The sequence below is a fragment of the Citrus clementina genome, unplaced genomic scaffold (genome assembly GCF_000493195.1).
Source record: "Citrus clementina cultivar Clemenules unplaced genomic scaffold, Citrus_clementina_v1.0 scaffold_3, whole genome shotgun sequence".
NCBI lineage: Eukaryota > Viridiplantae > Streptophyta > Magnoliopsida > Sapindales > Rutaceae > Citrus > Citrus x clementina.
This window is the reverse complement of record NW_006262339.1, coordinates 37728920-37747699: the sequence shown is the minus strand read 5'-3', so window position 1 is coordinate 37747699 and position 18780 is coordinate 37728920. Positions and strand designations below refer to the sequence as shown.

The window sequence follows — 18780 nt, the reverse complement described above, 5'->3', positions numbered from 1 at the left end:
TACCACATAACTTAATTTTGACCACTCATTTATGTTTATGCCACATGTTATTGAATTTGCAAAAGTTAAGGAGAGGTTAGAGAGAAGAAAAATGAAGGAAAAAAAAAGAAATTGGTGTTAAATAATAGTTTAGAGTTCTTGAACAAGGTTTGTATGAAGAGAGCCAGCGATAACTTTTTACGCTTTTATTGACTTGGTAAGTATCTTCCACAATATAAGTACGATGTGTACATGTTTATATGATTATATTGTAGAAACTTTCCAAATATATATGTATATTGTAAAAACCACTCATCGAATATGATGTTCATATGCGTATATACTTGGATTTGCTATGTTCTTATCGTCTTTAAGCAAGATCATAATAAAAAGAACGATGACATTCTTTAAGTAAATTAGGAGATAATATTATTAGTTCACTTGTAACTTTTGAAAATCAGCACATTATTGAAGGTGGAATTTTGAGATATAATTCAAGACATTTATTATTACTCTATTCGCGTCATGTCGGAATCTAACAATTTATTTCATAAATTTAAAAATTACATGGTAATATTCAATATCACAACTGATTAACTAGAGATGGAGTACTTGCAGATAACAATAACGAGCAAGAACACGGCATAAAAAAGTCCAGGCGACTTATTTGAGTATCGACTGAAATAAGATTGTTATGGTGACAACAAAAGCAATAGCAAGAAGGAGTATAGCAAATTTTTGCAATACTTGGGATGCAAAATTAAACTTGCAGCCAATAAATTTTGCGACAAAGAGGGAATGAAAGACTAGTAAGAAAACAAATGAGAGCAAATTGAATAAAGGACGGGGTTGGGATTTCCCACGCATAGCAAAATGTCATGACAGCTTCTTGCCATTGAAGGCTGCTATTGATGGGTTGGGCAATATTTGGAGGAGGTTGGGACATCATGAAGCATACGTACTTAAAATAAAAAATGCCTAAAAGACTTGGTGTGATATAAAATGGACTTGTTTGTGTGTTAAGTGCACGTGTTGTATTTATAGGGTGGTCTTCGGAGCTTTTAATCGGATTATGCCTCCTGCAAGGAAATTAAAAGACTTTGATTTTGTTAATAATAACAAGATAACGTTTCTAAATATAATTCAATATGTGGGATCCGAAAGTTCGATGGTTGGGGCTCCTTTGTTCCCTTGGTCAAAGAAGAATTAATTGTTTTTCTTCTTTTATCTTTCTTATTTGTAGTCCCAAGCCCTGTCACTTTCCCAATCCTACATGTCTAAAAAGGTGAAAAAAAAATCCCTTTACTATTCAAGGAAACAGAGTGAAACTAACCATCCAACATTCGGATCAAATTTTGCGAGCTCTAATTCTGACCGGCTCAGGCTCACGGCTCACCAGAGGTAATAAAGGAAAATTCAAATGAGCCCTAGGGCCCCTCATCCTGTAAGCGGCTCGGTCATAAGCCAAAGCCGCATCCTCAGCCGTTTCGAAAGTCCCGAGCCAAATCCGAGCCCCGCCACCCCCAAACTGATCACGTATTTCAGCCCCATACTTTCCCCGAGGTCTGAGTCTCACCCCCCTGTAACGCCTTCCCTCACCAGGCACCAAGGCAGTCGCCGACTGATCCGCCTGCGGTACCGCCGGCGCCTTCGCATATTCCACATGAAAATTAGCTTGAAACCCCTGGTGAGCTTCGTCTTGCCGCAGCTGTGGGACCCATCCCAACGGTGAGTGCGTCACGCAAGAGATTGTACACGACTATGTCCTCTGAATCGTCCTCCACCAAAGGCAGGTTTGCCCAGTTGTCAGCTAAACAAGGGTACAACCGGCTAAAGCTTGAGCTCATCCTGCTATGAGTCCAGTTGGAACTCGTTGACACGCTGAGTTCACTCTCCAATTCACCGAGCAAGTGGCAGCGACTTGCCTCGGGTACCGCATCAAAGCTGTCTTTGACTGATTTTTCTTTTATAACAATAGGCATAGTTTTGACTGATTTGTCATCATCCCCACCGGTACCAGCTTCTTTTCTCTTATAATTAGCTCGGCATCTCTGTAAATGATTTTTGAGGTGGGTGGTTCCTTTCTTGCTTGAACCGTCAAACTCCTTCTCACAAATACTACATTTAGCCCAATCCATTCCATCTTCTCCTTTATATTTAGTGAACACATCCCAAACCTTTGACTTCAACTTTTTTCCTTTTTTCTCATTTTGTTGGTTTCTCGCCACAATGCCGGATTCCTATCAAATATTAATTAATTGGTCAACGATTTTAGTGAATTATACAATTGAAATTATAAGTCTTCAAGCGTGACTTGCTTGCTCAGACTCTGTAAACTACTTAGTTATCATCAATTCAATTTACTAATTTAAATTTGCTACCACAGACGAATGCTAGCTTAGCTTGTTTGTTATATAAAGAAAAAAAAAGGTTCATGCTTTAATACTTTAAATATTCATCATTTGTCTGTGCTGATTTTAATTCGCATAACAAATGTGAAAATTATGAAATGGTTATAAAAGGATAAAAAAGAAAAAAAAAAAACAATTACATGCAAAGAAAATGACCATAGAGTTTAATAAGAAATTAATTGGGAAGTTTTACCTTTTCTTCTTGGTTGACTTGGAACGTTGTCATTCCTTTGGCATCAAAGCTGTTTTTGATCAGATCAATCACAGATTTTTCATTAATATCAGCTAAATCTCTTGTCTTTATCGATTTGCCTGTATCTCCACTACCTCCTTTAAATTTTATCTTAGCTCGGCATCTGTCTAAATGATTTTTGAGATGGGTGGTTCCTTTTTTGCTTGAGCCATCAAACTCCTTCTTACAAAGACTACATATAGCCCAATCCGTTCCATCTTCTCCTTTGTACTTTGTGAACTCATCCCAAACCTTTGACTTCAACTTCCTTCTTTTATTCTCATTTTGTTCTGATCTCACCATAATGCTGCTTTCCTGTCATAGATTAATTAATTGGTCAAGAGTTTTAATGAACTAGTATTGAAATTAATTATAACTCTTTATTCCTTAAGCATGACTTTACATCATCAGTTTGCTCAGTGTTCTGTAGATAGAGAAAGGTACCTGGAGTCGGCGTTGAAGGGCTGAGACTTCATCTTCTTCATCAATCTTTTTCACAAGTAAGAAAACAAATGTAATAAAAAAAAATAAGGTTTGATTGACATATCACATATGCATGATAGAAGACATCCATATTTGTGTTTGTTGATCAAATTAAATTTCACCCTCTCTTTTTCAATTAACATTTTGTCATCTCTACTCAGAGAAAAAGGTAAGTTTGCATGTGAAAGTAGATTTGAAACGCAAATCACTATCAAATCCATTTGCAAAAGAAACAATAAATATTGTTTTGAATATTGTAGACTGTTCTAATGCAGACTGCTCTGTATTAGAACCCTTAAACAAATATTGCAGGCAGAGAGAGAGAGGTACTTCTTGTCTTTGGTGTGGATGTGTTGCAACTTGGCCATCATTACTTAAAGATATTCTTCCTTCGCTAAGGGATGACAAAGACCAAGACATCTCCTCGTCGCATGCCATTATCTTCATATATACGTCTGAAATAAATTACATAAAAATTGAGAGAGAATTAAAAGAAAACTTATTTAAAGAAAAAATGGAATTAAAATAATATCAATTAAAAATTAGTCAATACCAAAGATAATAATGTAGGAAAAAGATCTTATCAACCAAAAAAAAAAAATGTAAGAACAAAGACAAAGCTAGATTTTAACCAAGACATGCAGTCACCAACATGGTCCGACTTAAATTGATATTTTTTTATGATAAACTTAAATTTCTTTCAATTGAATTATTTCAATGGCTAAACCTTTCATTTCTTTCTCTTTAACGTATAGTATTATTTGATGAGCAAAATTTTGTGAAAATCTAAATCAACAACTGATCCAAGCAAGGTCAAACAAACAGATTCAAAAATTTGGTGTGGGAAAACTTCTTTGACAGCGGCCAATTAATTTTTATGAAAAATCTAAATCAACAACTTATCCAATGGATAAAAATTTTGTTTCCGCTGCTTAAAAGTCAAAATTAAAAAAAAAAAAAACATCTTCCATCTCATATAAATGGGAACAGAAAAGCAGAGAGCAAAAATCCTTTATAAGAGTATTTTTGTCAAACCTTTTGGGAAAAATAACTAGTTCTCAATATCTAATTTCTCAGTAGGCTGCTGTCAAACAGTTACCATTGTAAGATGATTCGAAATTAATCCTAATGCTTATTTAAAAATACCTGGCTGCTGATAAAATTGAATCAGAGTTGCAGATCCTGCCTTATTATTTCTCTTTCTTCTTCCAGACTTTCTGCAATTAAAGAACTGGTATTAGATCTGTCTCTTAGAACGAGGCTCTCAATGTGTACGTGTGTGTGTGTCTCTCTCTCTATATATGTGTGTGTAAAGAATTCGAAGCTCCGAATAAGGTCAAAAGGCCAATCAAAACAAGACTAAAATGGGTCAGTTGTCCTTTCCTCGCAATTTCCTGAAGTGCTACTTTCATTTTATTAATGTGTATACACATTAATTTATATGCAGAAAATTTGTAGAAGGCTGTGTATCTAACCAATAATCTTTTAGGAATCTCGAGATACTTTTTTATTATACACACACATATATTGTATTCTTTAATTGTTATCTTACAAAAACAGTTTTTCTTAAAAATTAGCTCAGAGAAAATTTGTATAAGAGATTTTCAAGTTTTTCTCTATTAGTAAAAATCTGTTTCTTGTAGTCATGTCTTAATTTAAAATGCGATTTTGCAATATTTGTTAATTTTTTTTCCAAAAATAAATTAATAAAACCTAACTTGCAATGTAGGTGGACTCATGATTGACATCACTGGCCTGATCCGAACGTTTAGAACCCCTTAAATTGAATAGACTTTTTCATCATCGGACCCTGTGCAAATATTTTTCATTTTTTATTGTTCTAATTGGTGGGTGCAAATTGTTAAAAAAAAAAAAAAGAGCTTGTTATTTTCCCACACGTTAACGAAACAAACAAAGCAAAAAAAACAAAAACAAAACAAAAGGTGGATCCAATTGATGACTGTAATTCTCTCTCTCTCTCTGTCTCTCTTTTATTTTTAATTCTTCAAGGATTAAAAAAACAAGCGAAGCTAACTACCCAACTTTCGAATCAAATTTCGGACCAGTAAAAAGTCTTGTTCTGATTTCAACAAAGTCAAATTCATTCAATCTATTTTTCTTTTTTACTTTTTCATTTGCAAGTCGACAAGACAACTCACAGTCCGATCAAAAGCTCCGATTGATCATATTAATTTAATAAATCACTTTCCTTAGCCTTTGCGTTCGGCGTGCATCACCATAGTAAAAGTCTGAATATTCTGGAAGAGTCAATCAGATCTGAATCGAGCTTTTTACACATAACTTAATGTCACGAGATGAGTTTTATTGCACAACAATCTGTGTGGCACTTAGGCGATTTCTAGCACACAAGTCGCTAAGTAAGCCTTTCTGAACTTCTCAACTAGTCAAGCAAGAATTCTTTGCAGAAAATACTAGAGAGAAGAGAGCAATGTGGCCAAAATATATTTTATTACATACAAAGAATAAATTACAAGAGAGATTTACAAGAGATATAGAGAGCTTGTGTGTGTTGTGTGTGTTGTGTGTGTGTTGGGTGGTGTGGTGGGTGTTGTACAAATGAGGAGTGCCCACCCATATTTATAGGTGTGGGAGTGCTAGGTGTAGAGAGTTCTTAGCCACTTGCATAAATATCTAAGGACCTATGTGGAGAATCCTAGAAACTTCTAGCCTATGTACAATTTGTAGAGAAGTCTAGATCTTGGGCCATGGTGGGTGATTTACTAAGCGCACTGCGGATGGCTTGTTATGTTGGTGGCCCATTTTTAAGCGTAGCCCGCTCGCATCCCGCTTCTAAGCACACTCCATGTCGAGGCAGACTTTTGCTAAGTAGACTCGTGTGCACAGAATTAACCCCCAATTGCGGGAGACTTGAGCGGCCCGTGACAATCCTCCCCCACATATGCTCACGGCATCCTCGTCGCGATCTCGTCCTTGTTCTTTTGCGATTTACCATTGGTCTTCTTCGAGTTCCCATGTGGCTTCGCGTTTGTGGAGGTTCCACCACTTGCTCCGCATGTGGTTGTTTCTATCGCTTGGTGTTGCAGCGTCCCCTCTTGTTGTGCTTCCGCAATTCTTCATGCTTGGTTGGCTTTGCGCGTTGCTCCACCACTCGTCTTGGTGGAAGCTTCGGAGGCATAACGTCATTGCCTTTGTCGTGGACAGCTGGTGCTTGTTGTGGGACTTGGCATGGAGGGTTTTTGGAATCCTCTCATTCATCGTGTTGCCGGATGGAGACTAAGGGGTCAAGATTCTTCTTGAATCCTCGTCTACATCGCATGACCGAGAGCGCCTTTTCCGCGGGCTGTGTGCGCTTGACCTGTACTATGCATGCCTTACTCCCATCGAAGATGCTGAGGGAGTTCGTGGCTGGCAGTGGAAAGGCATGGACCTTAGCGAAGAACTCCGTGCCAAGGATCATCGCGTAATCATCCATTGGCACTATCGAGAACTCAAGCTTCCCATTCCATGTCCCAAGCGTAACGTGTACACCCCGTGCGGTTCCCGCAAATGGCTTGGCTAGTGAGTTTACCACTTTGATGGTGCCTCTGTATTACGTTGCCTTAAGGCCTAAACGCTTGGCCTTATCTTCAGAGATGAACTTGTGCATTGCTCTGGTGTCGAGGTGCGCACAAACGGTTTGGCCATTGATGAGCACACTTACGAACATGAGCCCTTTCTTTGTAGGTGCTAGCAGTTGGCTCACGAATGTGTTTAGGCGTTGGAGCGAACCCATGTTGTGTTGGGGTTCCTCCGTAGTCGGTGTGTGTTGGCCCTTGAGTTGTGCCACGAGGGCATAAAGCGACTTTTTCTCTGGGCAGTCGCACACCCAATAAGGGCCACTACAAATGAAGCATGGGCTTCGAGACTTGAGTGGCTTCTCATACTTACTTTGCTCGCTCTTATTGCTAGGAGGTTTTTTCTTGCCCCACTGCTTGTGATTGTGGCCGTTGTCCTCATGGCCCTCTCTCCTACCTTTGTCGTAGACAGACCTCTTGTCTTTGAGCGAGGCAGAGTAATCAGCAAGTGATTCTGCATCGGCGGCATCAATCGAGAGTTTGTACGCCACGCCTATCAAGTTCCGCCTTGGCCCAATCCTTGAGGCCATCTTAGAAGTAGAAAAGAGAGTCCTTATCGGACATGTCGGAGATCTCAGGCATAAGGGTAGTGAAGTCGTTAATATAATCGCGGACGCTACCCGTTTGCTTGAGCCGACGTAGGCGCGCTCGAGCTTCCTTCTCTGCATTGCTAGGGGCAAAGTGCTTGCAGAGTTCGCGTTGGAACTCAGCCCATGTGTTGATGGCACAAATGCCCTTGCCCATGTCGTTATGCTTCCGCCGCCACCATAGTTGTGCGGCGTCTTGTAGGAATGTAGGCACGATGCCTACCTTCAATGCCTCATCGCGAATACCCATGGCATCAAAGGATTGCTCTAGCCCAAATAGGAAGTTGTCGACAATGGTGGCATTGCGTGCACCATCGTAGGTGTCCGACTTTGGCACATCAATCTGGCGCGCATCACTCGTGCTTGTGGAAGCCCGGCTAGGCGTGAGTGTGCGCTTGTGCCAAGCCCAATCCGAGCAGACTTCATAAACTTCCGCACAGATCGCTCGTAGCTCGCTTTGCACAAAGCTACACAAACTTCTGCAGCTCATCATCGAATGCTCGAAACTCCCCTCGGAGTGAGTCAGCTTGGTCTTGCATGAGGGCCTTCATGGCTACCGTGAACTCACCATACTCGCCCTCGAGATTGTCGACCCGCACCTCCAAAGTATCAAGGGTGTCCTGGACAGCGGACATTGAGGTTTCAAGCGTGGCCATGCGAGGCTCCAAGGCGTCTACGGAAGCGACCTTGGACTTGCCGCGGGACTTAGCTTATGTGCGTCCCTCCTCGCGGCCACCCCTTGGTTCCGGTGGGACATCCACACCAACAACGCTCTCTTGCACTAGATTTGGAGGGTTGGTCATTGCTCGTAAGCTAACTTGTGTGGGTCCAAACCTTAAATCTGATACCACCTGTCACGGGATGAGTTTTATTGCGTAGCAACCCGTGTGGCACTTAAGTGACTTCTAGCACACAAGTCGTTAAGTAAACCTTTCCGAACTTCTCAACTAGTCAAGCAAGAATGCTTTGCAGAAAATGTTAGAGAGAAGAGAGCAATGTGGCCAAAATATATTTTATTACACATAAATAATAAATTACAAGAGAGCTTTACAAGAGATGTAGAGAGCTTGTGTGTGTTGTGTGTGTGTTGGGTGGTGTGGTGGGTGTTGTACAAATGAGGACTGCCCGCCCATATTTATAGGTGTGGGAGTGCTAGGTGTAGAGAGTTCCTAGCCACTTGCATAAATATCTAAGGACCTATGTGGAGAATCCTAGAAACTTCTAGCCTATGTACAATTTGTAGAGAAGTCTAGATCTTGGGCCATGGTGGGTGATTTACTAAGCGCACCACAAATGGCTTGTTAAGTTAGTGGCCCATTTTTAAGTGCAACCCGCTTCTAAGTACATCCTACTTTTGTACTAAGCGCGTCCCACTTCTAAGCGCACTCGACGTCGAGACATACTTTTGCTAAGTGGACCTGTGTGCGCAGAATTAGCCTTCGATTACGAGAGACTTGAGCGGCCCGTGACATTAAGCTTCTAATATTGACTATATATCCCATTCTGTGCATACATAATTGTCCCCCATTTTAGCTTTCATTTGTCTAATGGGTAGTTCCCTCCCAGTTTTTTTCCATTTGTGAAGAATTATTAATTTGAGGCAAAGAGTTAAAAGATACCGCCGTACCAAAGATCCGAGGATCCGATTGATGACTCGCCAACCATTTTTTTTTTTTCTAAAAAGCATTCTTATAGGTACGGCTAGGCCATATCTCCCCTATAAATCTTTGCATTGAATGCTCGTGCCCCAAATGTTCATCAAGCTTTTCAAATTCATCCTTATTCTTATTACCGATCAACCCCAGAAACTCTATAAATCTTAAAAGGACACCATCGATATATAACCAACGTCATATGTAAAAAATGATAAGTGATTGCACTGCCGGTGGTAGAATTAATTAGCTTAGTACACAGTTGATCATATGAATTCATTGACATTTCATATTATTCGATAAGAGGAGTGAAATTCGTTTCCTAAATGCAACAAAATCTGGAATGTAATGCAACTATTTAATGTAGATTATTTATAAATGATATGTGTCCAGTATTCAGTTACGAAGGATCGACTTAATTTATTTGCAGCAAGTAGATAAAAAACCATTTCTTGCTAGAGTAAAGGATTTCATTCAAGAATTTTATAATATTAGTATAAAAAAATTACCCAAAAAAACCAAATCTTCTTATACATATACATATACATATACATACATATATATATATAAAGTTGGATTTTTAGTCAGCAGAAACTGTATTGGGTCAAGCCCAAACTTCTGTTGAGAAATTGGACAAAATGGCTAAGGAAATTGAACGAGATTTTGTATTGGGCAAATACCGCAAGTACTCAAGCCCTTTTGGGGTTTTTGAGGAGGTTGGTCGTGTATTCCGCTCCGTGGACTTTAAGATGCGGGCTGGTGCCACTCCTTAGAGTCGAGCTAATTTTACGCCGAGTGATGTCTCCTATAGTTTCTTTTATACAACATTAATGATGATGAAGCATCAAACTTTTCCACTCCATCACATTGTCTTATTGTTGTTTTTCTTAGCTTCTCTTATTGTTTCTGCTTCTTCATCATCACCAGAAAAGTCCTCATGATTATTGTTATTCAAATTAAAAGTACTCTCTACTTCTTATCTACTCTCTTCTTCTCCTCCTACTCCTAATCCAGCAGCTCCTTCTCTGCTGTTTGCGCTTCCACTGGCGCTGCTGGACACTCCCCATCTCTAAATACAAGCCCAAGATGTATTTAGTAATTTAGAGAAAGTATTGTTTTTCCTTTGACAAGAAAATATAAATCGATGAGTAGTATTTTTAAATATAATTATAAATCGTATAGTAGTATTTCTACCTTTTTCTTTTCTATTATAATTGGGATCCTCTCCTACCTTCTCGTTGCCTTTATAATCTAGTGACATGGAGAAAAATACAAAATTGAATGGTCAAGATTGAATTATACAAAAATAAATATTTTAGTAATTATGAAACTTATCGTTTATTACCTATTTTTAAGTTTTCTCTCATCGTAGAATTACTGTTTTCTCTCATTGCAATTTTGCTTCACTCATCGTTAATCAAGGGGAAAAAAAAAAGTCCTCCATCTCTTTTAAGGGAAACAATTTTTTTTTTGAGTATTCTAAAAAATAAAATCACAATCTCTCTTCTTTGGTCATCTTTGTTTTCTTTTCTTTTAATTGATTTTGATGCAAAAGAAGCTTTTTAGAATTATTAAAAGAGATAGAATAAAGAAGATAGTGAGAGGAGACAGAAAGATGAAATTTGGTGGATTTATTTGCAAGAAATTCCTTAAAAGAAAACCAATAAGCGCGTAAATCAACTAGTAAGGGTTTGTTTTAGCTTAACCAAGGTTATTAATTCAAGGCTTGGGATTGCAGCCGCCTTAAATATTTTTTGAGAGAGCTTTGCCAGCTTAATAGTTCTACCCGGCTCGAATCTGGAGTAGCTCGGGCCTAATGTAGCCTTCGTATACTAGATGGTTTAACATACTCAAAAAAATTATTTAAAAGGATATGTTTTCATAGTTATTACTGTATTAATTACCACATAACTTAATTTTGACCACTCATTTATGTTTATGCCACATGTTATTGAATTTGGAAAAGTTAAGGAGAGGTTAGAGAGAAGAAAAATGGAGGAAAAAAAGAAATTGGTGTCAATGAATAGTTTAGAGTTCTTGAACAAGGTTTGCATGAAGAGAGCCGGCAATAACTTTTTATGCTTTTATTGACTTGGTAAGTATCTTCCACAATATAAGTATGATGTGTACATGTTTATATAATTATATGGGGGAGATTTCCCCCCTACAGTAATCAACATATACCATTTACCCCCCTACTATTTTTATAATGGCCAAAAACCCCCCTGACAGCTTAAGTTTACAATATTATCCTTATTTTTAACTATTCTTTTATTTACATTTATTATAAATTAAATAACTTACATGAATAGAAACTAAATAAAAAAATTAAGTATTAAAAAAAAGAAATATATGTTTTGATATGAGCAAAAAAATTAATAATAAAATTTTTTTCTTGTAATTATTTATTTTGTGAACATTTTTTTATAATAAACATTTTGTAATATTTTAAAATTAAATGTAAAAAGTATAGGCAAAATATTTTATTAGTTATCTTATAATAAATTTTTATTTGTCATTCAAGTTTTCTTATAATAATTTTTTTTATCATTTTATAATAATTTTTTTATATATTTATTATAAGAAAATTTTCACAAAATAAATAAGTACAAGAAAAAAATTTTATTATTAATTTTTTTCTCACATCAAAATATATATTTCTTGTTTTTAATACTTAATTTTTTTATTTAGTTTCTATTCATGTAATTTATTTAATTTATAATAAATGTAAATAAAAGAGTAGTTAAAATAAGGGTAATATTGTAAACTTATGCTGTCATGAAGATTTTTGGCCATTATAAAAAGGGAAAATATCCACCGTCCACCCGTTTTTTACACATTTTTCAAAAATACACAATTCCTTCATTTTTTGGTTGAAATCCACCTAAAGTTTCATTTTTTTTCACTTTTCCACTTCCGTTTGGAATCCGTTAAGAAAACTAACGGAAATTTAAAAAAATGACCATTTTACCCCCAAAACGAAAATTACAATTTCACCTTAAAAATTATAAAAAATAATTAGATTAAATCTAATAACTTTCCCCATCGGTCAGTAAAGAAATTAATTCCACAACCATCAAATACAGGTTTTTTTTTAAAATATGTCGGTAATTAGAATGCTAAATTATAACAGTAGTATTAAAAATAGCCCAATCTCACAAACCATCAATTGAATTTAAGATAAGTAAAATTTTATTATTCATTGAGTTATAATCTCTAGTAGTTAAGATTTTTTTGTACTTCATTAACGTACCAATAATGATATTCATCATTGAATCTTATTATTTTTGGCATTTTTTAGGGTGAAATTTTAATTTTCGTTTTGGGGGTAAAATGGTCATTTTTTAAAGTTTCCGTTAGTTTGCTTAACGGATTCCAAACGGAAGTGGAAAAGTGAAAAAAAATGTAACTTTAGGTGGATTCCAGCCAAAAAATGAAAGAATTGTGTATTTTTGAAAAAGGTGTAAAAAATAGGTGGACGGTGGATATTTTCCCTAGGGATGGCAAAAATCCCCACGGGGACGGGTACCCTCGGGGATTTTCCCCATTCGGGGAGGGTATGGGGATAATTTCATACCCAATTTCTTATTCGGGGAGGGGACGGGGAAATTTTGTTACCCAATTTCTTATTCGGGGAGGGGACGGGGATGAGGTGGAATCCCCATCCCCTACCCATTTCCCCATTTTAATTTTTAATTTTATTTTACTTTTTTAAAATTACTAGTAAATAAATTATAAAATTTAAATTATAAATATTGGTAAAAATAAAAAATATCAAAATATTTATATTATTAAACTTTTAGACTTAATTAACTAATTAAAGTCTTAAATTTTTATTTAGGACATTAAAAAGACCGAGTAGATTCTATTAGCCCAAAAATTTTTTATTTTTAATATTCTTTAAATAGTTTAAACTTAAATCTATTTTTTATTTATTTTTAGATGTTATAATTGCCCACAACGAATCACAATTTTAATATCTAATCTAATCTAATCTAATATTTACTCTTGATTTGCTCCGATTTAACTATTATGTTGTAAAGGGAATAGTCCACATTTATAAAGTGCCCACGCCACCATTGAAAAAGTTAATTTTGAATCTAAATTCGATTTTATTTGTAACAATTTTGTATTAGACTATTAATTTGTTCATGATAGTTTGTAAAAGAAGTTTGTATCCCTTGCATGCTGCGTTACTTACTAATTTAATGTATGTGACTTTTGTAATGGATATTAATGTAAGATATATTTCGAACTTTACTTTTATTTGAATTTTTATTTTAATATGATTAACTCAAAATCGAAAAAAAAAATATATTAATTATTCGGGGATCGGGGACCCTCGGGGATCCCCTATTATTATTCGGGGAGGGGATGGGGATTCGCTCAAGTAATTCTGACGGGGACGGGGAGGGGACGGGGACATACGCAAAATATCGGGGATGGGTACGGGGAGATTGGTCCCCTCCCCTCCCCTCCCCATTGCCATCCCTAATTTTCCCTTATAAAAATAACAGGGGGATAAATGGTATATGTTGATTACTGTAGGGAGGAAATTGGCAATCTCTCCCTAATTATATTGTAGAAACTTTCCAAATATATATGTATATTGTAAAAACCACTCATCGAATATGATGTTCATCTGCGTATTTACTTGGATTTGTTATGTCCTTATGGTCTTTAAGCATGATCATAATAAAAAGAAATCTTATCATTACGAATGATGACATTTTTTAAGTAAATTAGGAGATAATATTATTAATTCACTTGTAACTTTTGAAAATCAGCACATTATTGAAGGTGGAATTTTGAGATATAATTCAAGATATTTATTATTACTCTATTCGCATCATGTCGGAATCTAACAATTTATTTCATAAAGTTTAAAATTACATGGTAATATTCAATATCACAACTGCTTAACTAGAGATGGAGTACTTGCAGGTAACAATAACGAGCAAGCAGACGGCATAAAAAGTCCAGGCGACTTATTTGAGTATCGACTGAAATAGGATTGTTATCGTGACAACAAAGCAATAGCAAGAAGGAGTATAGCAAATTTTGGCAATACTTGGGATGCAAAATTGAACTTGCGGCCAATAAATTTTGCGACAAAGAGGGAATGAAAGACTAGTAAGAAAACAAATGAGAGCAAATTGAATAAAGGAGGGGGTTGGGATTTCGTTTGTGCAGACAGGAAGGCAATTACAAGAGCCCACGCATAACAAAATGTCATGACAGAATTAATTGTCATGACGTTTCTAAATAAAATTCAATATGTCGGATCCGAAGAAAGTTCGATGGTTGGGGCACCTTTGTTCCCTTAGTCAAAGAAGAATTAATTGTTTTTCTTCTTTTATCTTTCTAACTTGTAGTCCCAAGCCCCGTCCAATCCTACATGTCAAAAAAAAAAAAGTTCCTTTCTTTCCATTTTTATTTTTCTAATTTGTAGTCCCAAGCCCCTGTCACTTTCCCAATCCCACATGTCAAAAAAAAAAAAAAAAATTCCTTTACTTTTGAAGGAAACAGAGTGAAATTAACCATCCAACATTCGGATCAAATTTCGGACCAGGGATAAGTCTTGTTATATTATCAACCAAGTCAAAATTCCTTCACTATATATATATATTTTTAACTCTTGATTTGCAACAACCCGCAATCGGATCTAAAGCTCCGAAACAAAATATTGCTTTTATAAATCACTTTCCTACGCCTCCAGGTTTGGCGTATCGCCATGGCAAAAGTTTGAATATTCTGAAGGGTCAACTGATACAATATGAATTGATTTTTTCCAATTTCCACACAGCACAATTTAACCATCCCACATTCGGAACAAATTTCGGATCTAATACTAAGTACCATTGGGAGGATATTACATGATTTTTCCTTTTCTTTTCTATCGGGTATGTCCCACTTAGCTACTTTTTCATCTGCAGCAACAGCAACCCACATTCGGATAAAAAAATCCGATATAGGCCATACCACATACGGATCCACATACGGAAAAAAAAAAACCTATATGGGCGATACCACTTTCGGATAAAAAAATCCGATAAATCCTTATAAATCCTTGCGCTGAATGCTCACGCCCCAAACACACATGAAAACAAAATGTCCCTTACTTCAAGTCTCCAAGCATTTTTCACTTCAATCATAACCTTCATATCCGGCCAACTCCGTCCTAGCTCAAACCCGCCGCCGTCTTCTTCTTCGACCGATGATGACTCAGAATCACAGCAAGTTGCTGCTCCAATTCCAAATACAGAACAAAAGATCAACCCAAACCAGTTTCTGCTCCAGTGGCAAAATGTTGTGCTGGCATTTTGCTTTACATCAACTATTGAAATAGCTGTCCTGTTTGAACAAACCAAATCCCCACTCTCTGTTTCTTTCTATTTGCTCTCTTTCGTCATCTTAATCATCTTTCTTTCACTCTTTGTTGCAAAATCTGTTGGCCAGAATTTTGCTGCCACATCACAAGTGTTGGAGAAAGTTGCAGTATTGCTTGCTGCAACTTCATTCATCATCACTATTACAATCCCATTTCCACTCTGGCTCAAATGCACCGCTTGGGCTCTGTATGCTCTCTGCTTGATCATCATCGTCATATGCAACAAACTCATGTAGTTTTAAAAACTGAAAATGATTTGTCCAATACAAATATTATTGTTCATTAGTGTTGTTGAGGAGTACAATACACACACTCTTCTTCCTGGGGTTGTAGCTGTTGTCCTTATGTACTATTCATGATACACAGCATGTAAGAATTCTTAAGAATCCATTTGTATTATTGTCTCTATTTATGTACGAGTCTTTAGTTTTTGATCTATTTGTTGTTGTTTTATAATTTTGCTCTAACTTGCTTTTCAAGTGTAGTGGACTGGCTGTTGTTTTTTTCTGCCCCCTCAAATGTTAATTTTGGCAGCCTTATCTGAACTGAGTTCAATCTACCATCATTTCTTACTCATTTATTTGCCCAAAATCACCATGACAACATGGTCAATGATCCAAATCTGTTGTGTTCAAAAACACACGCACCCAAATGATTCACTATACATGTACAAAAAGGGACACATAGACGGCAGAAATTGCTTTGGGTCAAGCCCGTAGTTTTGTTGAGAAATTGGACAAAACGATGTAGAGCGAAATTTGAGTGGAGGTATTAGTATCCCCTTAAAACTTGTCATATAATCCATCTTCTAAAAGTATCCCATTAAATACATACATAGATCACACTACTCTTAAATCTTAATAACACCTATTTTAATTCCTTAAGAAACCCCGTATTTATGTATTTATTTATATTTCTACAGGAATCTTGTTAGGACCTTGTTAAGAACAAAATTCTTTTTTAACAAACCATTTTCACACCATTTATTCACGCCGCTCTTAATAATACCTATTTTAATTACTTAAGTAACTGCGTGTATTTATATTTCTACAGAAATCTAGTTAAGAACAAAATTCTTTTTCAACAAATCCTTGTGCGATCAATGGGAAGCACTTCTTTGGCTTTTTAACAGCTATTTGCGTTTAGATTCTTTTTAATACACCGAATTTATTACATATATGTCTATTTTGCATTTTTTTTGGATTTATTTTCTTGGGAAAAAATTAGGATATATAACTATCAAAATTTTGAAAATAAGTGTCTCGAAATACTGATTAACTAGAAAATAATGAAGGGGTTTTTATTAAATTATGGTCATCCTATGTTGACCCAACATACATCAGTGAGTAAGTCAGGAACTTCTAGTCGTCAACGGCCATAAGATCAGCACTACCGCCGGTCAGTTAATTGCAGACCTTATTATTGATTCTGTAAAACGAGCAGAGCAAAATTTGATGTGATCCAAAAACTATAAAACAAGATGAAATAGGCAGATTACAGTTACTGAAAAAACATGCATCCATCAGCTAGAAAAAGTTTTAGCTGTATCAAGATGAGATATTCACCTCTGAAGCATCAAAGAACGTAAGAAACATAGAAGCCATTCTCTTCCAAATGCCCAAAACCAAAAGGCAGCATGTACAGATATGCCCAGTACTATTTTTCATAACAGTCGAACATTGGATGCAGCATGTACAAATCTTAATCCATATAACTGAAAACAGCAGCAGAAACATAGCAAATCAAATTTTCAGGTACTTGTTCCACAGTAAAGCAAGAAGTGACAAATAGGATCAAAGTACCTAGTAGTTCAAATATTGACATATTGCATACTTTCAAATACCGAATTAAGGATAAACAGTGCTTCACTATCATAAAAATTTCTTTATTTCTAGAATTATGACTTTCTTATAAAGAATGAACATGAAAATTTCTGTATTAATCCAGACTTCTTGGCAACCACCCAAATATCTAATAAATAGGCAAAGCCAAAAATAGGTATGAAACCGAGAAAATCTCATTAGCATTCTTACAAAAAAGATATATAACCCCTTTCCGCTAGTAGATTTCGTTGGTTTTAACAGTGAAAAAGTTATTATACATTCACAGAAAGATGATATGTACGGTAAGAAGAGATGACAAGGATTGCCACGTCAGAGCAATTATCATATACAGCATGAGATGATTTGATGAGAAAATACAGTGAGAGAGTTCAATCTTGTTAAGATTATGTGATAATAGAGTGACATATTATATTATCACATAATACAGTGAGAGAGTTCAATCTTGCCACGTCAGAGCAATAATTTATACAATTATTGCTAACCAAAAGAAATTTCTTTAAACCCTTTATCTTTCAATACCAAAATCCATGAAGAACTATACTAGATTGATGTGAAAGCAACAATAATTACAGTGAGGGAGTTCAATCTTGTTAAGATTATGTGTTGAGTCAGATTGCTGTGTAAGCTGCTGAATTAAATTGCCATGTAAGCAAAGTGCTTAGTCAATTGCCAAGCTGGCATGTTGTCACGCAAAGTGATATTAGCTTTTGAAGTTTGTTAAATTTTCGCCAAGAAGTTGTAATTAGTTAGTTTCCAGCTCATGCTTTGCATACTGTAGAAGGATCCAAACTATGCTAAACTATCCTTCAGTTTCTAGATATCTCTCTCGTTAAACATTTTCCTTTATTTTCTTGTTAATCAAACAGAGCATAATATTTTAACTTGGTATCAGAGCTGTTCTTTTGATAGCTTTAACAAGCTCAAATTCACAACCTAGCTCTACTTTCTTCTTCACCACTCTAGTTAAGCTAGATTGCACTAATTACACGATTTGGAGGCAACAAGTGCTCTCTTCGATTTGTGGAAATGTCCTTGAATGCTACATTGATGGATCCAAACTCTGTCCTGACCAATATATGCCTTCTAAGTCTGGATTTGCTAGTTATTCGAATACTGAAGCTCAAGAGAATCCTAAATATGGAGCATGGAAACGTCAAGATCAACTTCTTTTTAGCTGGATCATGTCCTTAATGAGTGTTGACATACTCAAGTCTTGTGGTAAGCTCTCAAACTTCCTTTGAACTTTGGAAAAGTCTAGAAAAGCAATTTGGATTTGAATCTATGGCAAAGAAGGTTCATCTAAAAATGCTACTTAGTAATTCGAGGAAAGGATCTTTATCAATGACTGAGTATTTTATAAAACTCGAAACTGTCATTGATGGCCTTGCATTAGCTGGTAGTCTTGTGAGTGACATCGATCTCATTACTCATCTTATTACTGGATTAGATATTGAGGCAGACATGTTAAATATGGATCTAAGTGAAGCATATTCTATGCTGTTAACACATGAAGCTAGGCTTGAGAATAGTAAGTTCAATAGGAATAAAGAAATCAAAAGCAATTATATAGCAAATGTAGCTCAGGCTGGAAATTTTCAGAAGAAA

General features: G+C 36.0%; 1 protein-coding gene across 1 annotated transcript; it reads right to left on the bottom strand.

The window, feature by feature from the left end:
* Nucleotides 1-1327: 1327 nt before the first annotated feature.
* On the bottom strand, nucleotides 1328-2151 carry LOC112099950 (ethylene-responsive transcription factor 1-like). The gene is made up of 2 exons (XM_024187485.1): nucleotides 1662-2151; nucleotides 1328-1627 (listed from the first exon to the last, which is right to left on the bottom strand). The coding sequence occupies exons 1-2, from the start codon at nucleotides 2115-2117 to the stop codon at nucleotides 1328-1330; spliced, it is 756 nt and encodes a 251-aa protein (XP_024043253.1). The 5' UTR covers nucleotides 2118-2151.
* Nucleotides 2152-18780: the final 16629 nt, after the last annotated feature.

Bases quoted from the DNA above. Each gene is read 5' to 3' on its own strand.
- LOC112099950 (XM_024187485.1), bottom strand. From the start codon at position 2,117: ATGGATTGGGCTAAATGTAGTATTTGTGAGAAGGAGTTTGACGGTTCA. The intron at 1,628-1,661 runs GTTTCAAGCTAA...GAATATGCGAAG, and splicing joins CAAGACGAAGCTCACCAGGG to GCGCCGGCGGTACCGCAGGC.